At 41.8% G+C, this 26,483-nt stretch overlaps 1 protein-coding gene and 1 long non-coding RNA gene across 4 annotated transcripts in view; one reads left to right on the plus strand and one right to left on the minus strand.

Annotated features, from left to right (window-relative positions):
* Positions 1-397: 397 nt before the first annotated feature.
* The window catches only part of LOC112436098 (amine oxidase [flavin-containing]), a 55,981-nt gene continuing 29,895 nt past the window's right edge, over positions 398-26,483 (minus strand). Inside the window, exons 3-15 of the mRNA XM_076875214.1 lie at positions 26,125-26,262; positions 11,928-12,032; positions 11,716-11,807; positions 10,735-10,876; positions 9,538-9,687; positions 7,772-7,931; positions 7,596-7,692; positions 6,394-6,447; positions 6,251-6,308; positions 6,065-6,162; positions 4,959-5,070; positions 4,150-4,212; positions 398-3,716 (exon numbers count right to left, since the gene is read on the minus strand). Coding sequence (XP_076731329.1) covers positions 3,561-3,716; positions 4,150-4,212; positions 4,959-5,070; positions 6,065-6,162; positions 6,251-6,308; positions 6,394-6,447; positions 7,596-7,692; positions 7,772-7,931; positions 9,538-9,687; positions 10,735-10,876; positions 11,716-11,807; positions 11,928-12,032; positions 26,125-26,262 — 1,425 coding nt within the window. The 3' untranslated portion in view covers positions 398-3,560. The remainder of the gene's footprint in view (positions 3,717-4,149; positions 4,213-4,958; positions 5,071-6,064; positions 6,163-6,250; positions 6,309-6,393; positions 6,448-7,595; positions 7,693-7,771; positions 7,932-9,537; positions 9,688-10,734; positions 10,877-11,715; positions 11,808-11,927; positions 12,033-26,124; positions 26,263-26,483) is intronic.
* Positions 9,783-26,130, plus strand: LOC143413060 (uncharacterized). Of its 3 annotated transcripts, none has more exons than XR_013093627.1 (6): positions 9,783-10,182; positions 10,710-10,897; positions 13,730-13,887; positions 22,708-22,779; positions 22,860-22,999; positions 23,080-26,130. It is a non-coding gene; the product is annotated as an uncharacterized LOC143413060 (long non-coding RNA). The 3 variants fall into 3 exon arrangements; XR_013093628.1 differs by having other exon boundaries at positions 10,713-10,897; XR_013093626.1 differs by lacking the exons at positions 9,783-10,182; positions 10,710-10,897; positions 13,730-13,887 and having other exon boundaries at positions 21,117-22,779.

Consider the following 26,483-nt stretch of genomic DNA (forward strand, 5'->3'; position numbering starts at 1 on the left):
TTACTGATCTGATGCTGTTTAACCTAACCTTCTTTTTAGCACTACCTACTTTTCCTGGCTTTTGTTGCCCCGTCTCAACTATTTTTAAACCAGGTGCTGCCATCAAAGTCAAAATGAGCTTTTATTTTTCTTAAAATGGCACACTGACTCAGCTTAAACATTTGATATGTCATATATGTTCTCTTGTTTGCAAATCATTGGATTCTGGTTTTATTTACAAATGACACAGTGTCCTTTTTGGAACTGCAGTTTTATTCTTCCTGGGCACATTGGGCATTGGACTAGCTTTTAATGATTTTTTCCCCACATTTTTCTTAACTATTACACCGCTGTTTTCACTCCGTTGGGCTGTAGCTCTGCTCTGAGTCGACATAATGACACACGACACCAGAATAAATCAGGTTAAGGCGAGTAAAAGATTTATTTCACATTTTGTTAAATATCACCAGCTTTGTATGAGGAATCAAAGACATCAAAGAGCAGGTCACAGGAATAGTTAAGAAGGCTCATATGCACAGAGGGACAAAGGAAGGGGGGGTATCTCCAGAAAAACCCCATAATGAATAACGCTGCATCACGTCTGCTGATGGTTTGTTGTGAGTGCTGTAGTTTGTTGTTGTTGTTTTTCGACAGGGTGGATGGAATTTGCTGGCTTTGTTTGTTCAGCCAACCATAAACTCAAACACTTTTAGTGATGGTTCAAAAAGTGACATTATTATTCAATCATTACTTCTAGAACTGCACATAAAACCTGCACTGGGACTGAGGGTCAGACGGGAGAGGGACACCACAACGAGGGAAGAAGCGCTGCAGGGACAACACGAAGCACACACGGACACAGAGATAAGCAGAGGGATCACCTCAACAGTCTGAGCTCTGATGCTGTGTTTTTACACCCGGCTTTACCTGAGTCAAGTTTGCAGTGAGGACATAACTCAGGTAAGGGGAACTTTTAAAATGAAAGGTTTTCGGATACACTTGAACACAATGCTGACCCCTGTTAATGAGCGCAGATGATGCCTTGAACCGATGACCTGGTCCATCTGACCTCTCACCTCCGGAGCAGGCGGGGGAGGAAAAGAGGGATGAGGGCTGAGAGTGTCAGAGTCACAGGCACTTGCGATAAAATGACAAAAACGTTACAATTTCCATTAAGGCACAACAGATAAACTACACTCACAAACATCTTTGGGACAAGAACAGCATGATTCTTGTAGTGGGCATAAAGAGCTGCACACAGAGGACTGTGCAGCAGGTTGGCTTTCACATCTACACCCCCGACAAATGATTTTACCCGGACAAATGATTGCTGATGACACTGCTTGCTGAGCAGCCAGTACTTAAACCTTTGTTGCAGCGAGTCAGTTTTTCAGCAAGAATGTCATTTCTTTAAAGTTTCTCTAAAAGACAGTTTCCTTTTTCCTAAACAAATCAAAACAGTTGTTACAAGGACGCCTTAGAGCTGGTGGGATCGTGTTTATCTGAAGTGAGAATGTGAAAAGGTAAAAATACACAAGTGAAAAATGTGATTACCTTAGCAAAACCACCATGCATGTGTTATCTAGTGTGAGGAAAATACATTCAAATGCTTCCGTCATACTGATCGATAGATTACCACACTAGCAGCTGGACACCACTACATTTCCATTAAAAGAATAAGGCTGACTCTTCTCATTCTTAGGATGAGTTTTTCTTTTTGTCTGTCAACAAATCCCACAAATTCTAACAGTGAACTGGTCTGTCTTACCACTTCCTGGCTTATGTACGTGAGCCTAGAGTTCCTGTTGAAGAGAAACTACAGGAAAAAACTAGATTGTTTGAGAAGTCACAAAAAGCTAAGCTGCATTCACCTTCTAGCCCCACTTCTGAGCTCTTATTAATAAAACGTGCACACTTTTATCTATGGATATGAAAAATTTGGTATACTTGAAGATTAAAAATATAGAAAACATAACTATTTGTTGAACATCTGTACCTGCTCTGTGTTCAGTCTGGATAAACTTTAACTCTTTACTCCATAAAGAGACACTGACGACATCCCCTTTGTAGCCTTGATGATGAGTTTTGACACCTCAGCATATATCAATAAAGTTGTGGTTTGAAGACAATCAGAACAGTTTCTGGGTTTTTCTAAGTCTAGTTGCACAGGGAGAGACCACCCGCACTAACTTATGATGCACACCAGTCGTTTTGTTCTATAAGCCTGAAGCATTCAAGGTCACTCCTGGTCGATTTATACAAGCGGGTAAAGAGTTAAAACAACAAGTAACTATAACTGAGAAGTGTTTAATAATTATTTATAATAATCATTATTGTCACCATTAGTTTATGGATTACCAATTAAATTTATGGGTTCAGTACTTAGACTGGCACCGTCTTAATTTTTGGTGGCCATATTTGGTAGCCCGTGTTTGCTGATACCTAAGACTTACTATAGTTTAAACAGAGGATTTATATGAAAGGAGTCACCATGAAGGAGACAATTAGCTACAAAGACTGCCCCAGGCTTTAAAGATGCCTTTTCAGGTGGAAACCTAGACATCTTAACATAGGAGTCTGTGAGGAATTACCTGCTTTTGGAGCCAGCCTTCAACTGCACAGATCGCTCATTGGGAATAATACACATTTGGTGCCCTAATATGACATTATTAGGCTACATATTAGGATTCATATTAGGGCACATAATTTGGGCTTTGGGATGTAAATAAAATTTAAATTTAAGAGAAACAACAAAACCCATTTCACGCGGTACCAACTCACTTTAGGGTTGCGACTCACATCTGGCTTTAGCTACAAAGACAATGCTAAAATTCACTATTCATTTGTGTTTTCATGGGATTTGCTGACAGAAAAAGCCCCACTTGTCCTTGAACCTCCTCTCTGATTTTCTATGTGGACAGTGTCACTATACTGACTCTTTTCTCTTCTGAAGTCACTGGATTTCGTCAAACAGCTACGGCTGCTTGGCCAGAATAAATTGGCACCTAAAATAGGCAGCGGTAATTAGACACACAGTGGAAACTCATGCACACGCGCTCGCAACTTTGTACAGAAACTTTGATGACCACACGCTCACGAACGCATGCTCACCGAAGCATGCGACACAGACGAGGCTCATACACACAGTAAGCATGGCGACTTTTATAAACTCACATATAATCGACACAGTGGATTTCATTGGCATTGTATGGGATAGTAATAGTGACAGAGAAGGTTTCCCCTTACGAACTGATTCTGATCTTTTTTCCTTCATTGGTTTCACAATCTGAGTCTGCATGTTTTAAACTGAAGTTAGGCTTTCGTCCCTCCTCTCAAACACCTTTCAGTCAGCCCTTCTCACCTGCTTCATTCTCTCTTTCGTTTGTGGACAGAGTAACAGTGTGTTAGTGTTTTTGCATGAGCTGAGCAGTCCTTCTCACATCACGGTGTTTCTCAAAAAACAATGTATACCCTATGTAGGTCACTACTCTGTAGTTTGGGCCCATAAAGCACTAGAAGTACACAAGTGTCTATTGAGACGTGTTCCCTTGAGATGTGGAGGAGTGAGACGACAGGGTGGTTTAACTCCGGGGGATGATGCCCTTCTTGTAGGCCACCAAGCCAGCTGCGGTGGCAGCAGACAGGAATGTGGAGACTCCTAAGAATTTGAGGAAACCATCAACCGAAGGCAGGTTTCTCTCCCAGAAGGTGGTAACAAACGGGAGTGCCCGGATTTCCTGCAGGACGGAGGGAATGATGATATCAGATATCTGCCTTTTTCATGTGCATGATATTAACTAGATACTTGATAGATGATTTGGCAATATACAACTTATGTAATCTTGGGTCCAAAATGTGTAAACAATGCATAGGTGTCTTAAACCTGCATTTTTTTACATGACCAGCAGGGGGCAACTCTTCTGCTTGAAAATGATTGTATAGAAAGCGAGGGAGAAAATGACCTCTCTTGGTTTACAACCCCAAGAAACATTATGGTCTTGCCTGGTAGTTTTTTTCTCATTTATTACAAGATGATCTTTTTCACAGTGTCATTTATGGTAAAAAGTGTTTTGGATTCATGACGAGAGACTTCAGAGTGTTTCTCCACTGATTGTTCATTTTTTTAATCAAAGGCCAACTTGTAATTTGGTGCATAAGGACTTCTCTTACATCGTTCTCAGGCTCAGGTTGCCAGATCTGATTAGGTTGGAGTTTACCCATCGCACACATGACCTGCGAAAAGACATTGGTGGTGTCAGTCAAAGACTTATAATAATAATAAATAATGGATTGCATTTATATAGCACTTTTCTAGGCACCCAAAGCGCTTTACAATTCCACTATTCATTCACTCTCACATTCACACACTGTGAGCTACAGTTGCAGCCACAGCTGCCCTGGGGCAGACTGACAGAAGCGAGGCTGCCATATCGCGCCATCAGCCCCTCTGGCCTCAAAATTTACAGTCTAAATTTTAAACATGATACACATTTTTGAGTTTGGGTGATGTTAATAAGATAACTCTTTATTATCATTGCACAGTCATACATAGTACAATAGCACAATGAAATTGGGGAACTGTCCCACGTTGGCACTACATACGACACGACACATCAACAAGAAGGACATAAAGTGCAAGCAGCAGGCGAGTGTCTTAAAGAGAGATTTAGAAGACTGAGTGGGGAGGACCATTTTGATTCTATGGTTTGTTTCAGTCAGCTGTGCTCAGACATAAATGAGAGGGGAGAAAAGGCGAGGATGTCATGATTTGATATCAGCTGACCCCCAGCACTGCTGGCTGAGCATCCACAACACCAGGAGCAGGCTGAGGTGTGACTAATAGGTGTGCCAGCTGCATGATTTAAGTGGTTTCCACCTGGTATATATAAGTAACCTGCCTCTAAGGGTGTTTAAACTGGTAAGAACTGGTATTTGCTAACACGTAGCAGTGAAAAGCAGGTACTTAAATGCTCTCTGACCTCTCTGGCTGCTCTCTCTCCAGCTTGTACGGCCCCCTCCATGTAGCCACTCCATTCGGTGGCCGTCTCTGTGCCTGCAAAGTACAACTTGCCCACCGGCTCTCTCAGCACTCTGAAGAGCAAAAAAGAGAGAAACAGGAGAGGCTTCAGAGGTTAAACTGGTTTACAGGTTTTAAACACGTTTTATTTTTAATGTATGCACCAGCATTGTACTGACCATTTAGCTTTAGCATGCATTCACTTCATTTAAGAATATTATCTCACCTGAATAAGTGCAATATGGGATTATATAACATAAAGTGAATTTCCTTTGGATTAATCTTCCCACCCCCACTGTGCTCAACGTAAAAGAACCAAAGAAAGGACTTTTTCTTTAACTCTATTTCTTGCAGGGCCACCCGGTATGTGAAACAGTTACTCTGTATAAAAAAGCACAATGTTAGGTTTCCAACTCCAGCTTACTTTTCATTGTGAGTGAGAACACATTTGCACATCTGGTGAGGACATTTAGACATGAAATATGGTTCACATGACGATTAACAAGGAGTTTCAGTTTTTCATATGGAGGTTAACAAAACTCTAATAGTGAACATATGCACCAGGATCTGTACAACAAGCAGCTTCGACTAATAAATGAAAGCAGCCGCAATGCATCAGACACACTGGATTGTGTTTTATGTGTGTGTACAGCTATAGAGCAAATGGGCAAATCCTGGGGACACGTCCTGCTGTACTGAAAATGCATTCATTTGTTCACACTCCAATAAAACCCATGAAATGCCGCAAAAAACACTGCAATAACACCATTCAGATGAAATATGAGTTCACAGTATTGCTTGTGTGGTAAACATAATAATCCAACACAAAGTGTTGTGATCTCAGTGAGTCCCCTCTGAAACCGTGCACAGGAAGGCAGGTTCGTTTCATGGAGGAGAAGTGACGCTAATTTGCAGAAATAATCACAAATCCTGCTGAAACATACATTAGCCATTAATATCCAGGAGCTGACACATTCAAATAAATTAAGTTAATTGAAATGAAAAGATCACACTTTCATATTTATGTTTATTTTTTTGTGTGTGTACACGTGTGAGAGAGAGACTCACCTGCCAAACTGAGTAAGGATTCCTGGGGGGAAATAGGCTGTGTAGCAGCCTCCAGAGTACTCCTCTTCACACCAGTTCTTCTCCTCATAGTGCACCGGCTGCAGGAAACAAGCAGGCACATGAGCAGTCAGTCAAGTGATTCCACAGTATCCACATGACTGTGTACCACTCTGCACCCAAACTCACATGCAAAGCCTCATCTGTGCCCAGCACTTTGGAGTAGATCTCACAGATCCTCCTCAACCTAAACACAACAACACAGGAGTTGGGATTAAACTGATCTCACAGCTCGTGAGAGTTTTTTTCCATCTCTGTCCACTGGTGTCTACCTTTCTTCCTTGGACAGGCTTGAGAGCTTTCTGCACTTGTGGGCAAGGATGAATCTGGGGGGGAGAGTGAAAAGAGAAAACACTACATGAGCATGTGTGGCTGGTTGGATGACTTTATCACTTGTGTTTAGCTCCATTCAAGCACAAGTCCTACACTGTATGGAAATTCTTGTAGGAGCTCATGCGAGAATACTAGGTCAGAGTCAGATGGTAAAGCTGAGACACAAGCCTACAGGCCAGTCAGTAACCCTCTGATAATCACTAGTGAACGAAATGTGTATTTCAACCTGACTAAAGCATGGTGCAGCATTGTATACTTCTTTGGGGCTGCTGATATCACTTAGCATTTCGGTGCTTTATTTCCCCTGAGATGTCGTACACTTTGGATTCTAGCCAATCATTTTACCTTTCCAAGCGTAGTAGGCGGGCCCAGGTACGTACGTTCTTTTAGAGCAGAGCTACAGATTAAAATGCCCAAGGCGAAGCGGTCAAAAGTCTGGCTGTACTTCACAGCAAAAGATGCAAACTCAGCAGCCTGCAACAAGTGCTTTAAGGTGATACTGTGCAAAGGAGGTAACACCTCGAATCTGATGAAACACCTGGCGACGCATAGTGTTTTTTTAAAGTCGAGAAATGCGCCGTATTTGATAGCTTGCTGCGAGACCTCACACCGAGCACATCTACTGCGGGTTGTTATCGGACCCGGAGTTAGCAACATCCCCCAAGAACCCGAAGAGGAGAGTCCTGGCCCCTAGCCCTGCCAGTGCAGCAGAAATGATGACGGATAATGATGCAGCAGCAGCCGTTCTTCTCTGCGTGAGTAGCTTAATGTTGTTCATGTGTAATTTACGTTGAGTACGCTAACCACGTTATTACATTAACGCATTTAAGGTGAACTAGCAAACACCGTCGTAGTTACATGAGGCTGTCTTCTTGTTTGATGGCAGATACTCCCTTCACCCTGGCCAAAAAGGCTAAAATGACCAAAGAAAAAGAGGGAAACAGCTAAACATGAGAGGTTTTTGGACAAAGTGTGTGTTCTTCATTCTTTAAGCACCGGTTCGAGCACCGTTTAAGCACCGGCACCGTTTCAAAAGTACCGGTTTGGTACTGGTATCGGATAAAACCTAAACGATACCCATCCCTAATCATAATACAAAATATACACAATTACAGAGAACTGTTTGAAGCTCTGTACCAACCCCATAATACAAGGTACAGTCCCATCAGGCTTTGTGTCATCCAGGGTGAGACCGATGGGAGCACCCTCCTCCTCTATCACCATGCTGCCGCAGTAACCTGGTAACACAATAAAACGTTAGAAATGGCATCATCTTGAACAGCATTCGCTCTCTCTGTGTTTTCACTTCCTGCGTACCCTTTTTCCTCCAGAAGTTCTCTCTGTAGTAGACCATGCACTTTATGACAGAGCCCATGGGAACACGGTTGATCAGCTGGTTCCTCAGCGGGGGCAGCTCAGGGTTGAAGTGCATCTTCAGATTCAAAGCAGGTGGTGTGGCCACGATCACATACTTGGCCTAACACAGAGACAGAGACAGTACACAGTGCGTACCAATAGTCTGTTTATAACTGAAAGATGTGACCCAGAAGTATCTGCATGGTAGTCATCAGCCATAGTAAGAGATGTTGCAATTCTCCAAATACTAAGGAAAGAGGCTTCAGTGCTTCCTTTAATATAGGATACACTGGACTATCCTTTATGAAAAGAGGGGAGAAAATGCTGTCCCATAATTCATTACAATGGAACATCTGACCATAAATGAAAACATTCAACCTAATCAACAAAGTAACACAGATCATGTACATTTTAACTGCTTTTTTCCAAGCAGCCAGTAGATGGCAGCCAAAGAGCAGCAGTGCCAGTGAAGTTTGTGAGTAACACTGTGAAGCAGTTACTGTTTTACAGATACATGGATGTTTCATATTCAGACTGCATTATCTCACATTACCTAGTGTATAAATATAGTATCTGTTTCATTTCCTAATACATAATAAAATCAAACAAACACTATAACAGTTATTTGAAACATGGCTGCAGTAACAGGAAAACAGGAAAAGGAAAGTCCTGCATTCACAATCTACTGAAACATAAGAGCAGCGTCATTATTCATTATCTTATCAGCTCGTTAACGGTGATGTATCCATATAAGCAAAGTCATTCTGACTATTTGTTTTGTGGGCCATTTGAAGGTTGGGAACCACTGGACTGAACTAATCAATTGTGTCTACAAACCCAGTTTCAGAAAGTTGTAACATTGTGTAAACTGTAAATGAAAACAGAATGCAGTGACTTGCCGATCTCAGAAAGCCATCTTTTATTCACTTATACAGAAAAATATCAGAAATCTACTATTATCATTTACAGAAACAAAAAGCTCACTTTGAATTTGATGGCAGTGACATGTCTCAAAGTGACACGACCAGCGATAAAAAGAGCATCTCAGAGATGCTCTGCAAAAACCCCCAAAACTGTGTCTACAAACTGTGGAGCAATTTCAGAAAAATGTTCCTCAACATCAAACTGAAAAGAATAATATCATCAAAACATTCCAAGAATCTGGAGGAATTTCTGTGTGCAAAGGATAAGGCTGAAAATCAATAATGGATGCCCGTGACCTTTGGGCCCTGCTGCATCACTGCACTAAAGCAGGCATGATTGTCATGAAATCACTGGGAGGGCTCGGGAACACTTCTGGAAATCACTGTCTATGAACACTGTACTGTTCACAAATACAGGTTAAAGCTCTATCATGTGAACATGATGGTGAAACACCGCCATCATTTCTGGGCCAAAGCTCATTTTAAACAGACTGAGGCAAAGTGGAAACTGTTCTGTGGTCAGAGATTCCCTGAGCGCATTTCCTCTATTTTCCTCTCTTTACTTTATTCTCACTGTGGCCAAGATCTGCTCAAAGGTGGAATACTTAGGTTTCTCTCCATCTTGTTGTAATCTCTGAGATCATCTGGTGCTAGATACAGTTAATAAACATTAATCGACTTTAAATGCTCATTTCCAGCTCAATATTATATTTCTGACTAAAGCAGAATATGTAAGGAAAGACATAAAAAGTGTCCTTAAAGAATAGTACTTCAAAGGAAATACTGGTGATATACTCAACTCACCTTGTAGGTCTGCTTGTCCACGGTCTCCACCACAACCATGTCTCCGGTCTGGTCGATCCTGTAGACTGGAGACTGCAGCTTCACTCGGTCTCCCAGCTCCCTCGCCATGCACTGACTCACCTGATTCGCACCCCCTACAAACTTCCTCTCCTTGAGACACAAAGAGAGCAGAGTTCAGTGAGCACCAACAGGGAGAGCAGATGCAGCAACACTGGTTTCTATTTATATTGGGTGGAAGTGACTCTGATCCCCCTCTGGGTACCCCTCGGCAAGGCTAATAAACTCCCAGTTTGGAATGAAGCCGATAAAATCCCCTGATTTATCCTGGTGATACACACCGGTTATCCTCAGTCCGCCTTCATTTCCTTCACTACAAATTTCTGCATCTTAATTCAAAAGAAACACGTTCATAAAGCCAGGCCAGCAAATGTTAAATGATGAAGATGACAGTGAGGAGGTAGAGAGGTTTGGGCTGTCAAAGCTCCGATACACAAAACCATTTCCATGTGGTTAGTGTCAACATCTCTCTCATCCCTGACCAGAAACACATTGTGTGCATTCCTCTGTGGCATTTGGATGAATTTGTCAAGCAGTCGCTGTGAAAGCACGAGCTACACCTGAATCAGTCCTGGGCGGTGAAACGAGGTGAGCCTCTTCTTGTCTTGTTTGATTAAAGACACATTTGCAGTTTTGCAGGAGGAGTGCAGCTGCACTCGAAGCAATGCATACCAATAGCATATCCATATGTTTAAGATGACTATGTGTAAATACTTCAAACACCCCTATGTATGCACCATCCACAAGGTGTGTAAGCTTTAAATGTGGAGCAAACAGGAAGGAGCCGACTGCACTACTGTTTGTCATTTGTTTACCAAAGCCTTTGTGGCTATGGGAACAAGGCCCTCAGCTTGAGGAACGGCAGCAGAAAAGACGCCCTGAGTATTCCAAGAAAACATCTTTTGTGTGGACAGCATCTTATTCAGGCCAGACTAAGGAGACTGGGCTGTGAGGGATCTCCCTCTGACGTTCACACTGCTCCTCTGAATCACTGAATGAATCTGTGTGAGAGGCAGAGAACGCAAGTCCACTTCTTGGCACGCCGAGAGAATATTCTGTTTGTTCAGACAGATATACAAAAAAACGAATTCTTTCAGTCTGTTGTTCTGAATCAGTAGGTATAATTTTGGGCAGACATACCTGTCCTCCATTGGTGGTGGAGAAGATCCTCATTGTCCCTCCGCACTGTTTGACGTACCAGAGGAACCAGAGAGCCGACACCTCGTGGGGTTCAGAGGTCACGTTTACGTTGACAAACAGTGTGGCGAAGCGACGAGCAGTTCTGGGAGGGATTACATGGAAGGTAAGAAGTCTTTAAATACTGCAGGTACCCCAGTCACAATTTTTATATTCTGTAAGAGTGTGAACAAAGCACAAATAAATCACCATGTCAGAGATTTCTGCTTGCTTGTCCTACTTTTCCAGCAGAGACTTGCACATAATCTACATTTGAGCAGTTTCAAAGTTGAACTAAAGTTTTATTTTAGTTTAATATAGGATACATTACAGGATTAATTCAAACGCTGGAGCAGTACAATCATTTAATTAGTGAAGGACTGTTATTTCTATGTTGTTACAAAAATGTAATTTACTTTTTACAAGCTGCATATTTTAAATTTACACAGTAATTAGATTATCAAAAACATTCTCACTCACAGTGCATCATATACTGAAGCTTCTCCACCAAAAACCTCTATGAAACAGCTACAACCTTCAGCATCCGTTTTCAAAGTTTTTGCAGGGATGAGAATTCTTATTCTTATTAGTGCTGACACAGGAAGCTGTAACCATTTCCACCTCTGCAAGTTTGAGTCACTGAACTGGACCTCTTAACTGTGACTGTGGTGTTGGAGCCTTTTAGATCATTTTATTGGAAATAGCATGATGTGCTCTTTGGTTAATTCTACTTCCAGCTCTGGTGAGTGGAATTGTGCAGAATGCTGCATCCATGCACCCTATGAGATACCTTGCTAACTGAGCTCGCTACCATTAGCTTATAACTTTAGCATTAGCTTTAGATTTAGCAATACAACTTTACCCTGGATATAAACGTTCAGAGATAACAGGATGAATAGCTAGACCTATTCTCTGCACAAACGGGAAACATTTTGAACATGTTACCTGGTCCAGCAGAGTTTTTCAAAGAGTTCCTGCATGGTCATCTTGTCCCACTCCTCAGCATGGGGAGCTCTCCAGGGAGCGTCTCTGGGAATCTGAAATGCAGGAGGGTGTTCAGCATGAGTCAGGCATGTAGCAGGTGTGCAACCTGTCCAGTAAACCAATCTAGAATGCTTATTAATAAGAATACTCATTAATAGTGAGAACTGCTTTACCTCCTCGCCCATCTTATCCATTGTTCTAAAGAGGTTGTTGAAGTCCATCAAAGCGATGGGGTTCCACATGGGAGGCAAGGAGCCTTTGAACGGGTAAGACTTTCCCTGTTGGACACATGATTGCGGCCATCATCACCAAAACAATATTCTTCAATCATCAAATAACCATTGCTTATAAAAGCTGTGCTTAATGATGGCAGCATTCAAAGAACAACATTTCAGCATTTGCCATTAAAGATTTGTTTCAGTTGACCTCTAACTGACCGTGAAAGCAGTTTGAAGAGTGGTGGAGAAAGTGGAGTAATAGCTTGTGCAATGTTTACAACTGAATCAGAGATACTGAATCATTAAATGTGATAAGAGTAGCCATAATCTAAAGCCATAATTTTTATGCCTGGTCTAGTTTATTTCTGCATTTCTCAATCACACACAAAGACATACAAACACAGAGGTGACAGTCAGGGGTAGATGCAGTGGTTTCAAAACTATCAAGGTCACTTATTTGTGTTTTGGTTTCCAAAACACAATTGTAACTAGAGATGAATTTTTGTTGCTTTCTAGCAATGGTCTCTTAGCTACGTGTTGATGTAACCTCAAATAATCTCTCCCGTAATATGGCATTTAGCTTGACAAGGACATTTATTTCAAGTCCCACTAAACACAAACTGTTGAAATTCCCTCAGCCTCACAGAGCTGCTAGCTCAGAGACACTGCAGCTGTCTGCAGCTGTATTGAATTAATAATGGCTCCTATTATTTACATTCTCTTAACTTATTGTGTTGTGTAAGGTGATACCACTGTAATAAAGGAAAAAAACAAAACAAATATCAAAAGTGTTTAGTTGTTCATTTCATTGTCCAACAATGCAGCTGTAACTGTCCAGCTGTTATGTAGCCCTAAAATCTTCTTGTCACAGTTAAAGGTAAATCCGTTACTGAGCTAGTCTAATGTCAAATATAGCAATATTTCTTTTTTTCTCCTTGCAAAACTCTCTCAGTATCATTGAAAATCATTATTGATGCATAAATATTACAGAAACAGAAATGTGTAACCTCTTAAACTACAAGACTCAACTGTAGTGGCATCACCAAAAAGTATGATTATGCTAAGAAAAAACAAATCTGTTAGATTAGCATAAAAAAGTACATGGGTAAGCACAATAAAGTGTTTCCTAAGGGGTAATTATAAGAAATAAGACTTTTAATTATATTATCTATAGCAAGGGTTCTGAAATTTAGATGGACGGTTGCAAAGGAAAAATGTACAAAATTAAGAAAAAAAAAGAAAGGCAAATTGTTCTCATACTGTCCCACGGCATGGCAAATTCGGTATCAACAAATTCTGTCATTTTCACTGGAGAGCCACAGAAAACAATTGAACATTCTTTGAGAACCTTAGATCAATAATAAGTTCACACATTTCTCAGATCAGACTCCTCAAAAACAATGAAAGAGAAGACTTCTGTTGAATAAAAATAGCACAGAAAAGTGTTGTGTGACTTTCACTGCTTAAAACATGTAAAAGCAGCTGCACAATCATTTGTGATATTACTAGATTTAGCCATTTACTGAAATAAAATGATCACCTGTTTGTTTGTTTTTAAAGTGTGTGTGTGTGTGTGTGTGTGTGTGTGTGTGTGTGTGTGTGTGTGTGTGTGTGTGTGACTGCAAGGTGACAGCACCTTTGTTTTTTAGTATTCACAGTCTGTTCTTCACTGCTACACAGAATTCAGTGATAGACAGAGAGGGATGATGATGATGATGTGTCTCATTGCAGCATACTGTCTCTGCTTCTGTGCACAGAACAACAGGTCTGTCTCCATGGTGACCACGGCCAAGAGAATACAGAGGGAGGAGAGAAGAGGAGGGGGAGATGAAGCATGGCAACATCTGTTTCCACATCAGCGAGCAGGGAAGTGTCCTCAATCAGAGGACCAAACGAAGACTGCTTGAAGACAAAGGTGACTGTACTTCAGAGTAGGAGGATTTTATTACAACCATATAAAGATAAAGATTTCAATTAATCTCAGAAATCGCTAATCACTGCCCTTGGACTTTTATCCAAATTACATTGTACGCTCTTATCTGACTTCTAAACAAACATCTATGATCAATAAATATTTTATTGCCCAACGTAATATACAGTACTGGGAAAAATGTTTGCTCTTCTTGATTTCTTATTTTTTAAACTACATTTAGTTTTAAAATTTAGTAAATTATTAAATGATTAGATTAACTAATCATTTCATTTAATAAGGGAAAAAAGCTACACAAACCTACCATGTCCTATTTGAAAAAGTAGTTGCCCTCCCTTGTTAAATTGTGAATTTACTTTGATCAGCCACATTTTTTGGAAAGCTGACCTTTGAAAAGTTCACTTTCAACTAGCCACACTAATCCAGAAATCACTTAAATATAACCTGTCTGACAAAGTGAAGTAAGCTAAGCAACACGTCATGCCTTGATCTATAGAAACGCAAAAAAACAGCTGAAAGACAAAGCCAATAACATCCATCAGTCTGGAAAACCTTTTCTAAGACTAAACCAAGTGGAGAGCTGTTATTCAAAAATTGAGAAAACTTTCTAGGAGTGGCCAGTGACCAAAATGACTCCAGGAGTGCATCAATGACTCGTCCAGGAGGTCACAAAAGCACCCAGAACAACATCTCAAGAACTGCAGGCCTCACCTGCCTCAGTTAAGGTGTTCATGATTTATCCAGTAAGAACTACATAAGGCAAAAATGGTCTCGATGGGAGAGTTTCATAGCAAAACCCACTGTTGACCAAAAAGAATATAAAGGCTCGTCTCATATTTGCCAAAAAACACCAGAAAAACAGATTTGATTTGGTTGCAAAATAATGCAACTCCAAATAATATATCTGAATATGTCAAAGTGTGTCTAAAAATGACAAACTGGTGTATCAGATGGCTGTTCCCTCTGCTTTTTGCCAGCTCTCACAAGCTGGTGGCTTCTTAGTGAATGTGCAGCACTTGGCATTCTCTAAAAGCAAGCTAAACAGACACAGCTGGTACGGCCGTTTCCCTCACTGGTCTTGTGAACGTGCAAACATGCACAGCATCCAAAGTGCTGCAGGATCCAAGGGACAATCCCGGACTCTTTCTCAATCTCTGATAAGCAAGCACAGTATTTAATCAAAGTCTGTTTCCCCGTCTCTGATAGTGATCCCTCATTAATGAATCCAGTGCTGAGAGCTGCATTTGCCTGTTAGGCGGTGGTTTGCTGATAAGGGAAAGCAGTACTGGCCTTTTGGATTACAATCTGCCATAGAAAAGCTGATTAGCTACATGGCTTGCTTGAAAGCTAGCTGTAATTACACAATGGCTTGGGACACATGCTGATTTACAATTACTCTAGCTTTTGTTCTGTGAAGAAATGTAGAGGGTGTCAAATGGGTTAGATCACTGCTTACTGTTCATATAAAGTCTTATTGACTTGTGTCACCATGTGAAACTATGAGTTTATTCTTTTGAATTTCTTCTTTTGTAATTCAAAGCTACTGACAAACAAAAAGGTGTAGTAAAACACTAACACACACACGATAAAAATATAGGTAATAAAGACTGATTGCTGTGAACTGCCGATGCAGGGATTGGTTCTCAGGTGTAAGATAATAAATCATATCAAAACACCACCTCTGAAGCCAGTCTAAAGATTTCTTGTATTTCTATCTTGCAGGGCATTCATTATTGGCCAACATAAAATGCAAACAGTTTTACAATATCTAATGGTTTCCAAAACCCTGACATTTTCTCTGAAAGGCCCCATTTGAATAGCTACTAGAGTTTTGAGTTTGCTTATCACTGTAATTATTATAGCATTCTAAGACTTCCTTTACTTCACCTTAATATAGGTTGTTTCTTTCTGCTTAATAAGTTCTACCTTGAACAGCTGGGATAGGCTCCAGCGACCCCGTGACCCTGAAAAGGATAAGCGGAAGCGAATGGATGGATGGAAGTTCTGGCTTGAGAGCCTTTCATTTGGGTCTTTTCGCCACACCCATAACAGGGTAGCCAAAGCCATAGTAGCCACTTCCATCACAGCTTAATGGTAAGCTCAGTCCACCAGCTGGTAAAAGGGAAATAATGTGAGCATCCCATCCCATTTTTAGTGCTTTAAAAAGGCATTAGTTACAGCTACGAGGAGATGCAAAAATGGAGAGAAGAGAAGGAGCAAGACTCTTAACTTCCATCTTGGACCACTGTAACACTTGTTGGTGTGTGAACGTGTGTATCAGTGTAAGCTGTGAGAGCAGTAACACTAGAATATGCATACACAAAAGCACAAACATGTGCACACACAGAGCACATACACACTGCCTGACAGTGATAGGTGGGAGCTGCTTTTGATGAGGCATGCTGCCATGGAAACCAGCCAGGAAGCTACGAGTGGCGTGTGTGAGTCTGAGTCTTCGAGTGGATCTTACAGAGATAGTAGCTAGGGAGACACAGTCACATGGGAGCTCCCATACACCAGAATGGATTCATTTAGGGTTCACATAACATGCCACAACAGCAGAAATAGAGAAATGTGTTTTCTAACTGCTGTCTGTGTTATGCTGGTGATATTTCGCAGCGCTGTTGTAAGTAGGTTAAGTCAATAATACATCAGTGCTAGGGACAGGGTGGTGAAGATCACGAAACCATGCTTCATTGTCAATCAGTCGCTAAATAAATGGACTAAACAAAAACCACAGAGAGCACACAGTGTTCTTGATCAATATGTTACCCAAGTAATCATAGCACAGAAGACTTCTCGTCTTTTCCTGTGCCTGGATGTTTTAAATTCAACAAGGAAAACACAGGGTGGCTTTTTTAAATGCAGCCAAGTGAGATCTAGAGCAGGGGTAGGCAACCATTCTGATGGCGAGTGCCATTTAAAATTTCCTCAGAGGTCATTTCGCCATATGATTGCATTAGCAGTAAATTTAATAACGCTCTATATGAACAGTTACACACTACATAGAACCACTTTGTAGAATTATATTTGTTCGCAGATGTTGGCAGCTATCAGCGAATAGTTATCAGCTATTTTGAAACAAAAAAAAGACACTTTTTATCCATAACACCAAATGAACTGTACAACAGAAAATACAAACGCTATTTATGGTCTCCTCACAAGAATCCATCCATCCATCCATTCGCTTCCGCTTATCCTTTTCAGGGTCGCGGGGGGCGCTGGAGCCTATCCCAGCTGTCATAGGGCGAAAGGCGGGGTACACCCTGGACAGGTCGCCAGTCTGTCACAGGGCTAACACACAGGGACAGACAACCATTCACACTCACATTCACTCGCACATTCACACCTAGTGGCAATTTGGATTATCCAATTAACCTATCCCCACAAGCTGCATGTCTTTGGACGGTGGGAGGAAGCCGGAGTACCCGGAGAGAACCCACGCAAACACGGGGAGAACATGCAAACTCCACACAGAAAGACCCCGGCCTGATGGTGGAATTGAACTCAGGACCTTCTTGCTGTGCGGCAACAGTGCTAACCACCGTGCCTCACAAGAATGATAAGGAAAAATAAACTAACCCAATATGGCATGTTTGTTAATACAGAGACACACATGTTAATGTGATCTCTGGTCTCCCACTCAGAGACACAGGTCTCAGAGTGTCCAGCATTCAGACGGCTACCTGAGGACACTCATGTGAGAGAAAATCTGCTCACACAGATATGTAGAGCCAAATACTGTCAATAAGGCCTCTGCAATGTTCTGAAGACAGTTAAACTTGTCAGGTAGTGATGTCCAGCAGGTGAAAATGCACAGCTGTGGATTCCAGCTGCTTCGATGTTGCATTAACTGGCATTAACTCAGCCAGTTAATGCGAGACAAATCTAGCTGCTCATTAAAGCTTTCTGGTTTGATCAGAAAATAAAACATTGGTCCATACACCTGAAAGGCCCAAAAGTGCATTGTGTATCCATGTATCTCCGTGGTGCTGATGCTGTGCTGAGCGGACAGCTCCTGAAGCTTTTGAAGTGTCGGAATGTGGAAAGCTAACAACGTCCCTCTCACCAGTAGGCTAAGTTATTTTTAGCCAATTACAAGTTGAATCTAGTACTTGGGGTTGTTAGATACTGTCATTAAGAAGCGGCACAACTAATGTGTCTATGCAAGCTGATTTGCTATGTGCACCGCTGGCGCGGCCATTTATTTTTTGATGCACCTTCTCAGATTAATTTACTGCGTGTCGTGCCCAGGGCTGGACTGGGACAAAAAAAGGTATTAAAGCCATAAAGCCTTTGAATGAAAACAAATGCTGTTGTGACAGTGATGTAAAATCTTGTTGGTATATGTATGATTTCTATACATTTTACATCAGATAAAAACTTTGGTTGTAAGCTTCAGATAATTATTTAATAACAGCCAGACATTTTAAATGAGAAGAACAAAGAAAAGTATTTCTTTGTGCCCCCCTTTCCCTGTTAATGCCCTACCTGCCCCCCTGGCAAAACTTTGCTAGACCCGCCCCTGCACAGTTACCAGCTGTCAGCTACTTAGAAAAGGATCCTGGTGTTATTTGTCTCTCAGAAACCGTTCATAACGTCCCTTCAACTCATTCATGTCACCTAAAAGGTAAACCTGTTTCTCCATCACCTGTTCAGCTCTGATGATTCAGTAAGGACATCTCCTGGTTTCATCTTCATGTTTCCCTCTCACCACATATCTAAACAGACATCATGACCAGCAGCTTTACAGCTGTGGCTCCAGCAAACATCAGCTGATACTAAAAATTAATATTAAATAAATTCTAACAACAGCTGATGAAGCTTAAACGTGCTGTTTAGCGCGACATCCGGCGGTTTCCTCTTTCTGGCGCAAAGTAGGCGATAAACAAGAGAGAAAAGCCGATCAGCTGATCATTGATCAGTTTCATGATTGAAGTAGCAACAGGAGAGAGAGGGGGAGAGAATGAGAGAAGAAGAGGCAGCTGTGCAGCAAAGACACAGAATAACTCCACCTTTGTGTCTTTTTTCATTCTAGCTGAAGTACAGGACAAACTGTGTTCCTTCTCAGCTCAACTTAGACTTAGACTTAGTTCCTCCTACGCCGGGCGGCGCATCGGGCAGCTCAACACGAAACTCGTAATAATATTCCTGAATGCGGGACGATTCCGTTTGTACGGGACGGTTGGCAACTCTACTAATTAACCTTATGAATAAAATAAAGTTCACTATCAGTAACATCATAGCACCGACCCAGCTGTATAGAAACTCCATCATGCTAGCTAGTACGCAGTACGAGTTATTGTAACTGACTGTAAAAAGTCAGCATAATGAAAATAAACTCCACCTAAGCTTGGTTTATATCTGACCCAGATAGACTGCAGGTCATTCTTACCTGAAGTTCAGTTCACCTGACGCTCGGACCGGCGGCCGCCTTGGGTCTCTCCTCGTCCTGCCTCCGATCTCCCTCATCCACGTGCAGCCTCCACCACTTGTTAATTTTACTGAATCTGTGGAAGCTCCACGATGCCACCACCAAACAACTGAGCTATTTTTACACACCGGCCAGCATCTGGCCAATCCAACACCTTTCATTGTTTATACCGTTACAAAAAAATAAAAAATCATCGGGCCACCGAGCAAATGCCCATTACAGTGGGGCAAAAAAGTATTTAGTCAGCCACCGATTGTGCAAGTTCCCCCACTTAAAATGATGACAGAGGTCAGTAATTTGCACCAGAGGTACACTTCAACTGTGAGAGACAGAATGTGAAAAAAAAAATCCATGAATCCACATGGTAGGATTTGTAAAGAATTTATTCGTAAATCAGGGTGGAAAATAAGTATTTGGTCAATAACAAAAATACAACTCAATACTTTGTAACATAACCTTTGTTGGCAATAACAGAGGTCAAACGTTTACTATAGGTCTTTACCAGGTTTGCACATACAGTAGCTGGTATTTTGGCCCATTCCTCCATGCAGATCTTCTCGAGAGCAGTGATGTTTTGGGGCTGTCGCCGAGCAACACGGACTTTCAACTCCCGCCACAGATTTTCTATGGGGTTGAGGTCTGGAGACTGGCTAGGCCACTCCAGGACTTTCAAATGCTTCTTACGGAGCCACTCCTTTGTTGCCCGGGCGGTGTGTTTTGGATCATTGTCATGTTGAAAGACCCAGCCTCGTTTCATCTTCAAAGTTCTCACTGATGGAAGGAGGTTTTGGCTCAAACTCTCACGATACATGGCCCCATTCATTCTGTCCTTAACACGGATCAGTCGTCCTGTCCCCTTGGCAGAAAAACAGCCCCATAGCATGATGTTTCCACCCCCATGCTTCACAGTAGGTATGGTGTTCTTGGGATGCAACTCAGTATTCTTCTTCCTCCAAACACGACGAGTTGAGTTTATACCAAAAAGTTCTACTTTGGTTTCATCTGACCACATGACATTCTCCCAATCCTCTGCTGTATCATCCATGTGCTCTCTGGCAAACTTCAGACGGGCCTGGACATGCACTGGCTTCAGCAGCGGAACACGTCTGGCACTGCGGGATTTGATTCCCTGCCGTTGTAGTGTGTTACTGATGGTGACCTTTGTTACTTTGGTCCCAGCTCTCTGCAGGTCATTCACCAGGTCCCCCCGTGTGGTTCTGGGATCTTTGCTCACCGTTCTCATGATCATTTTGACCCCACGGGATGAGATCTTGCGTGGAGCCCCAGATCGAGGGAGATTATCAGTGGTCTTGTATGTCTTCCATTTTCTGATGATTGCTCCCACAGTTGATTTTTTCACACCAAGCTGCTTGCCTATTGTAGATTCACTCTTCCCAGTCTGGTGCAGGTCTACAATACTTTTCCTGGTGTCCTTCGAAAGCTCTTTGGTCTTGGCCATGGCGGAGTTTGGAGTCTGACTGTTTGAGGCTGTGGACAGGTGTCTTTTATACAGATGATGAGTTCAAACAGGTGCCATTCATACAGGTAACGAGTGGGGGACAGAAAAGCTTCTTCCAGAAGACGTTACAGGTCTGTGAGAGCCAGAGATTTTCCTTGTTTGAGGTGACCAAATACTTATTTTCCACCCTAATTTACGAATAAATTCTTTACAAATCCTACCATGTGAATTCATGGATTTTTTTTTTCACATTCTGTCTCTCACAGTTGAAGTGTACCTCTGGTGCAAATTACTGACCTCTGTCATCATTTTAGGTGAGGGAACTTGCACAATCGGTGGCTGACTAAATACTTTTTTGCCCCACTGTATGCAAGATGGCCAGTCCAGCTATGGCCGTGCCATCAGTTAACCCTTCGCGTGCCAACTGTGGCACGCGTGCCTAGGGTTGCCGACCCCTTATCTAGAGTATTATTCTGCACAGACTGTATTTTTTAGCAGCAGCTGTGCAAGTTTGAAAGAACACAGGTTTACTAAATGCTAAATAACGTGCTCCTTTAAAAATAACTTTCTGACAAATAAATACTAGAGCAATATCATCAGCTGCCACTCCAGTGTACTCTAATCCTGCAAATGAACACCTACTCCATGGTGTTTAAATCTGCACCTTCAGTGAGCTATGCATAGTGTAGCAACAATCTCTCTCGGTTAGAGGAAGGAAGCATGGCATATGTGGCATACCATAAAATTCACTTTAAGGCTAGAATTGGAAAAGCGAGGGAAGCAGTGCTTTCCAAGTCAAATCTAAAAACTGGCATCAATTAAAACGTGCCAAGGTGAAAGCAATCTCTCTCCTTTCATCTCAAACAGCATTCTGTCATTCCAGCCTGTCGCTGGAAGCTCTGTTTGCCTTGGAAACGGCTTGCATTGGAAAATGTAGCACGTTTCCTGTGTGTAATGTAGATAAATGTCTGGTATTTGGTGGAAGACTAGTGGGAGACCAGCATGCGAGGCAAACTGCTGCTAAAGGTAGCTAGCTCCTCTTTCTTTTTAAAAGATCAAATGTAGGCCTATGTTTCTGTGGTTTTGTAGAATGCCATGCATTACTGTAGATTAAACAGAGTAAAAGCTTTAAATGAGTTTGAAATTACCTTAGCCTTAAACATTTCCACTATTAGTTGTGGTCCATAAAACACTGACAAGGAACATTTTTCTGTAGAATAATTACTTTTACTTTACTTATTTATTTGCTTTTGATGATTTATCCACAATTTCAATCATCAATGTAGTTATACATGTAATGAGGTGTTTTCATAGTGGTTTATTGTCTCTTTTGCTAAAGTAATGGTTCTTTTAAAAAAACAGAAAGAACCATCGAACACTCGTCACCGTCAGCTATCACTAAATATTTTTTACTAATATAATAGAAATAATAATATTTTACAATTCTTCGGCCAGGAATGAGTGCAGAAAAGTAAAGAAATCTATGTGGAGTGTTATGTACTATACATGGTCACGGTATCTGTTAATCTGATAATCTGTTAATACCATATGTTTTAGTGTGTGTATGTGCGTGTGTGTGTGTGTGTGTGTGTGTGTGTGTGTGTGTGTGTGTTGGTGGAGGGGGGGATATATTGTAGTGTTTCATATGTGCATTTTGTTGTGCACACACCTAGAGGGCAGAAGTAATAATAATCCACCCGGTCGTTAAGTGATGACGTGACGAATCCTACTTCCAGGCCTAAGGTAGTCTGCGTTTAATATGGCTTTTGTGTTGTTAACATGTTTAATGTTATGTATTTTCTTCTATTTAATCTCAAAAATGTCATGGTCCGCGGCCCGGCGTCCGGGGTGCTGCTGGGATGTCCACGCCCACGAGCGTGGCTGCTAACCCCACACCTGCATCCCATCCCAGGCGATCACCAGGTGGACTATTTAATCCTGCCCTACCTGCTGCTCCACGCCAGTCCGTAGTCGCCTCTCAGCGGTAACGTACGCCTGCGGGAAAAGAACTCTTATGACAAACTCTCCATCGGACCTAACACTGTTTTTTCCCTGTGTACCCAGATCACAACTCGGCGTGTTTTTGTTTTCGAGCCACCTGCCTGTCCACCTGTCCGCCTGAGATTTGGTTCACCATCAGCTTCGCCGTCTCGACCCCTTTTGGAGCTCCACCCCCCTCTGGTTCACTCGGCCCGGCTATCACCGTGAGACGCACACTCCACCTTCCCTCGTATGCTGCCTTTTTTCCGCACCCCAGTAATCTGTCTCTCTTTTTGTTTTACAGCCTCTCACAGCCCCGCTCTCGGCGTTCCCTGCGCGGTCCCTCGGTTTCTTCTGGTTCCATACGTTGTTTTTCAGGCTACCCTCATGGGACACCTTTAGTTGCAATAAAAATTACTTTCTTTATTCGCTCCTACCCTAGTGTGTGTGTTCTGCTACTGGGTCCTGCCTGCGCTCGGAACTTCGGTTCATGACAAAAAAAGCTCCTAAAACAGTCACTGATCACTGTTGACCTCCCTTGGCTTTTATTACCGCTAATCATTTATTTAAGCTCAGTTTTTAAAACCTTAGGATGTAACTACAGCCCAGCCCATGCAGCAGTATATGAATGACTAACCTCGTATTGTGGATGGATTATCTCAGTTGTTCTCCTGGCTGAAGTTTGGTCCTTTTACAGCATCCTGCCATGCGATTACATTTGTTCCTGATCACCGAGAACACTCACGTTAACTTTTATCGAGTGGAAAAAAAGTTAGCTTGTTTATATTATGCTAACATAGCTGTGTCGCTAGCGGTCACGTAGCACATCATTAGCTACAGCTAGCCAAACTTCAGTAGTTTAGTTTTCTGTCTTCATTTGTGTTGGAAGTGATAACAGAATTGTACGTTTTAATTTGTTTCCAAAACCCCGCAGTCAGGGCATGCTATATTGTATTTAGATAGAAGCTAGCGAGCTAACTTCCTGCTAACTTCTAACTCAGTTAAATGTCATAAATTCCGTTTTCATGGATGCCTGGATGTTAAACTCAATTGTTACACCTGGTAGAGCAGAACGCTGATCATTTTATTAAAGATGAAAGACTTTAGACAGTTTTTCAACTCTCAGTAATGCCATAGTGATCGTTTGATATATGGACCTGCAGCGGAGTTTAGGCCCAGACACGGCTAGTGACGTCAGACTTAACGACCGGATTGGACTGGCTTTGAAGTTATAATTCAGTGACTGAAGATAGCCAACATAGGCACTCTCCATCCACACACACAGAGAAAGCTCCCAGCCACGTTACTCAGCCCAGTGATTTACAATAGGGGTAGTTTCACCAGGGGACATAGTAGCAATGGAAAATTAAATCAGGTAGAAGAACACAACTCTGTTAAGGACAGTGGTGCAGCCTCACTAATGAGATATTGAGCACAGAATAACAAGAACAAAGAAATATAGCCTGAGTGTCTCTTTCTTCCTTTCCTCTTTGTTTGCCTTTCAACCACTCAGAAAAGAGAAACTGCATTACTAAAATCCCTCTGGCAAAGATTAACATCTCCAGTCACTAATGCTAAAGAAGGGAGGAGTGGTGGCTGTTCTGTAGACATATAGGAAACCACAGGAACATTTGGTTTTCTTTTTCACAGTACCTCAGTCTTCTTTAAGTAATCTGGAAAGCAATATAGGGGAGATATATGGGCAATAGTGATTTAAACGGCAAACTTTAGGGCTGAAAATGCAGCCAGAATAGAATAGAAAAGTCCCGTATTGTATTTGTACATGTACAACAAAATTGTGGGTGCCCCATGCCAATTTTGCAGGAATAAAATTTAAATAGTAAGACAGCAGGAATAAATAACAAACATGAGAAATATATAAAATCAAGACTAATATATACAAACAAGAGACAAAAGACATACATTAGAGCAAAAGTTGGAAAGTCTGTGTGTGAGTGGCCTGAGTGATGAGGGTTACTCAGACCATGGCTCAGATTAGTGGCTGGGTGGGCAGGAGTGGAGTTTTTTGTGGCGTATTGTTTGTTAATAGTCCAAATGGCCCAGGGGAAGAAGCTGTTAGTGAGTTTGGCGAGTCAAACAGGAGGTGGGCAGGGTCACCTGTGATGGCCCTGGTTTGTCTGAGACAGGAGAATCTGGCGATGGCCTCCAGGTGTGGCAGAGGACAGCCTTTTTTTGGCAGTATTAATTACCCTCTGCACAGCCTTTCTGATCTCAGTTGTGGGCCCTGTGTACACAGAGCATGCTCTCCACTGAGGAGCAGTAGAAGCCCAGCAGTAGCTTCTAGTCCAGGTTTTTCTTCCTCAGGACATGGAGGAAGTGCAGCCGCTGTTGGGTCTTCTTTACCAGGGTGTTTACCGAGCTTTAACCTAGGAATAAGAGGGAAAGGGGCATCTGAAGGAGGTCGGTTTGGCGATAAGGATGTCTGGGATTATAGAGTTGAATGTGGAGTTATAGTCCATGAAGGGCATCCTCACGTAGCTCTTCCTGTTAGCCAGATGGCTCTGCTCCACATATTTCATTTTTTTCCCCCAAACCACTGTCCAAAAAAACTAAAACTAAGAGTAAAAAAAAAGATATTCCTTGTAGTTGGTCATTAGGTTTGCACACATCTCAGGAGGGTTTTGGCCCTCTTTACAGAAAATCTCTAAATGCTTTAGGTTTTAAAGCCGCCTACAGCACATTTTCTACAGGACTGAGGTCTGGTGTTATAACCAGTGTGTTACCATTGGTGTTCTTGTTAACTGGTCCCAGTCTTGAGATCATTAACAAGCTCCTCCACTGCTATATGTTCTGTCTGACCGTGTGTGGGGGGGGTGGCTAATTTTTTTGATTACAGTCAAGTGAACTAAAGTTAACAATGATGATAACGTGACAAGTTATTACTTCGTTGTTAGTGCAAACAAAAAGATTCCCAAAAAATGCTTCAAACTCTACTGCTGATGGCAAAGAGGCTAGCTCTGTTAGCTCATGCAATGTATTAACGTTGCAACTTTGGTCAGTAAATATAAAAAAGTCAAGCTGACAGGAAAAGTGCCAGCGGCAGAAAGTGGCAATTGAAAAATGTTGATAAAGATCCTTGTTGCCATGCCTACTGCGTGATGCCAGAAAAGTAGCAGAGACTTGGATTTCCTTTCTATTGGATAATGGGTCAGACTCAAGATATGGTGCATCATCTTCTGAAAACTGTCATCATTTACTCCATCACTTAAAGTGAAGAATACATCTGGAACATGTCATGAGTAAACATCTGTCATTGAGTACACAGAGATGACATAAACCAAGAAAGCTTGGAGTAGAAAATTATCTGCAATAAAAAAAAGACACTCACATTAACATAATGCACCAAGTTCTCCTGCTCGTTGACTTTGTAGGTCTTTATGCCATACTCTTTGGCCAGACGGAGGATGCGGTTCTGTGTCGGTCCAATGTAGGCACCGCCTAGATCAACCCACTTTGCCTCCTTATTCTAAAAGACACATACTCACAATTAGATCATGACAAAAAAGAAAGAAATGTCACAGATATTTCTGAAAAGGCTAACTGATCTATGCTTGCACTTCTACGCTCATAAATGACTTGAATATAAATGTCATTTTTTTTCTGTATGCCTATTAAAAGAAATAGATACACTATCTTGGTTGTAAAATTAAAAAGGCTGGAAAGTATTTATATTACTGTTACTGATTG

The sequence above is a fragment of the Maylandia zebra genome, linkage group LG16 (assembly GCF_041146795.1).
Source record: "Maylandia zebra isolate NMK-2024a linkage group LG16, Mzebra_GT3a, whole genome shotgun sequence".
Taxonomy (NCBI): Eukaryota; Metazoa; Chordata; class Actinopteri; order Cichliformes; family Cichlidae; genus Maylandia; species Maylandia zebra.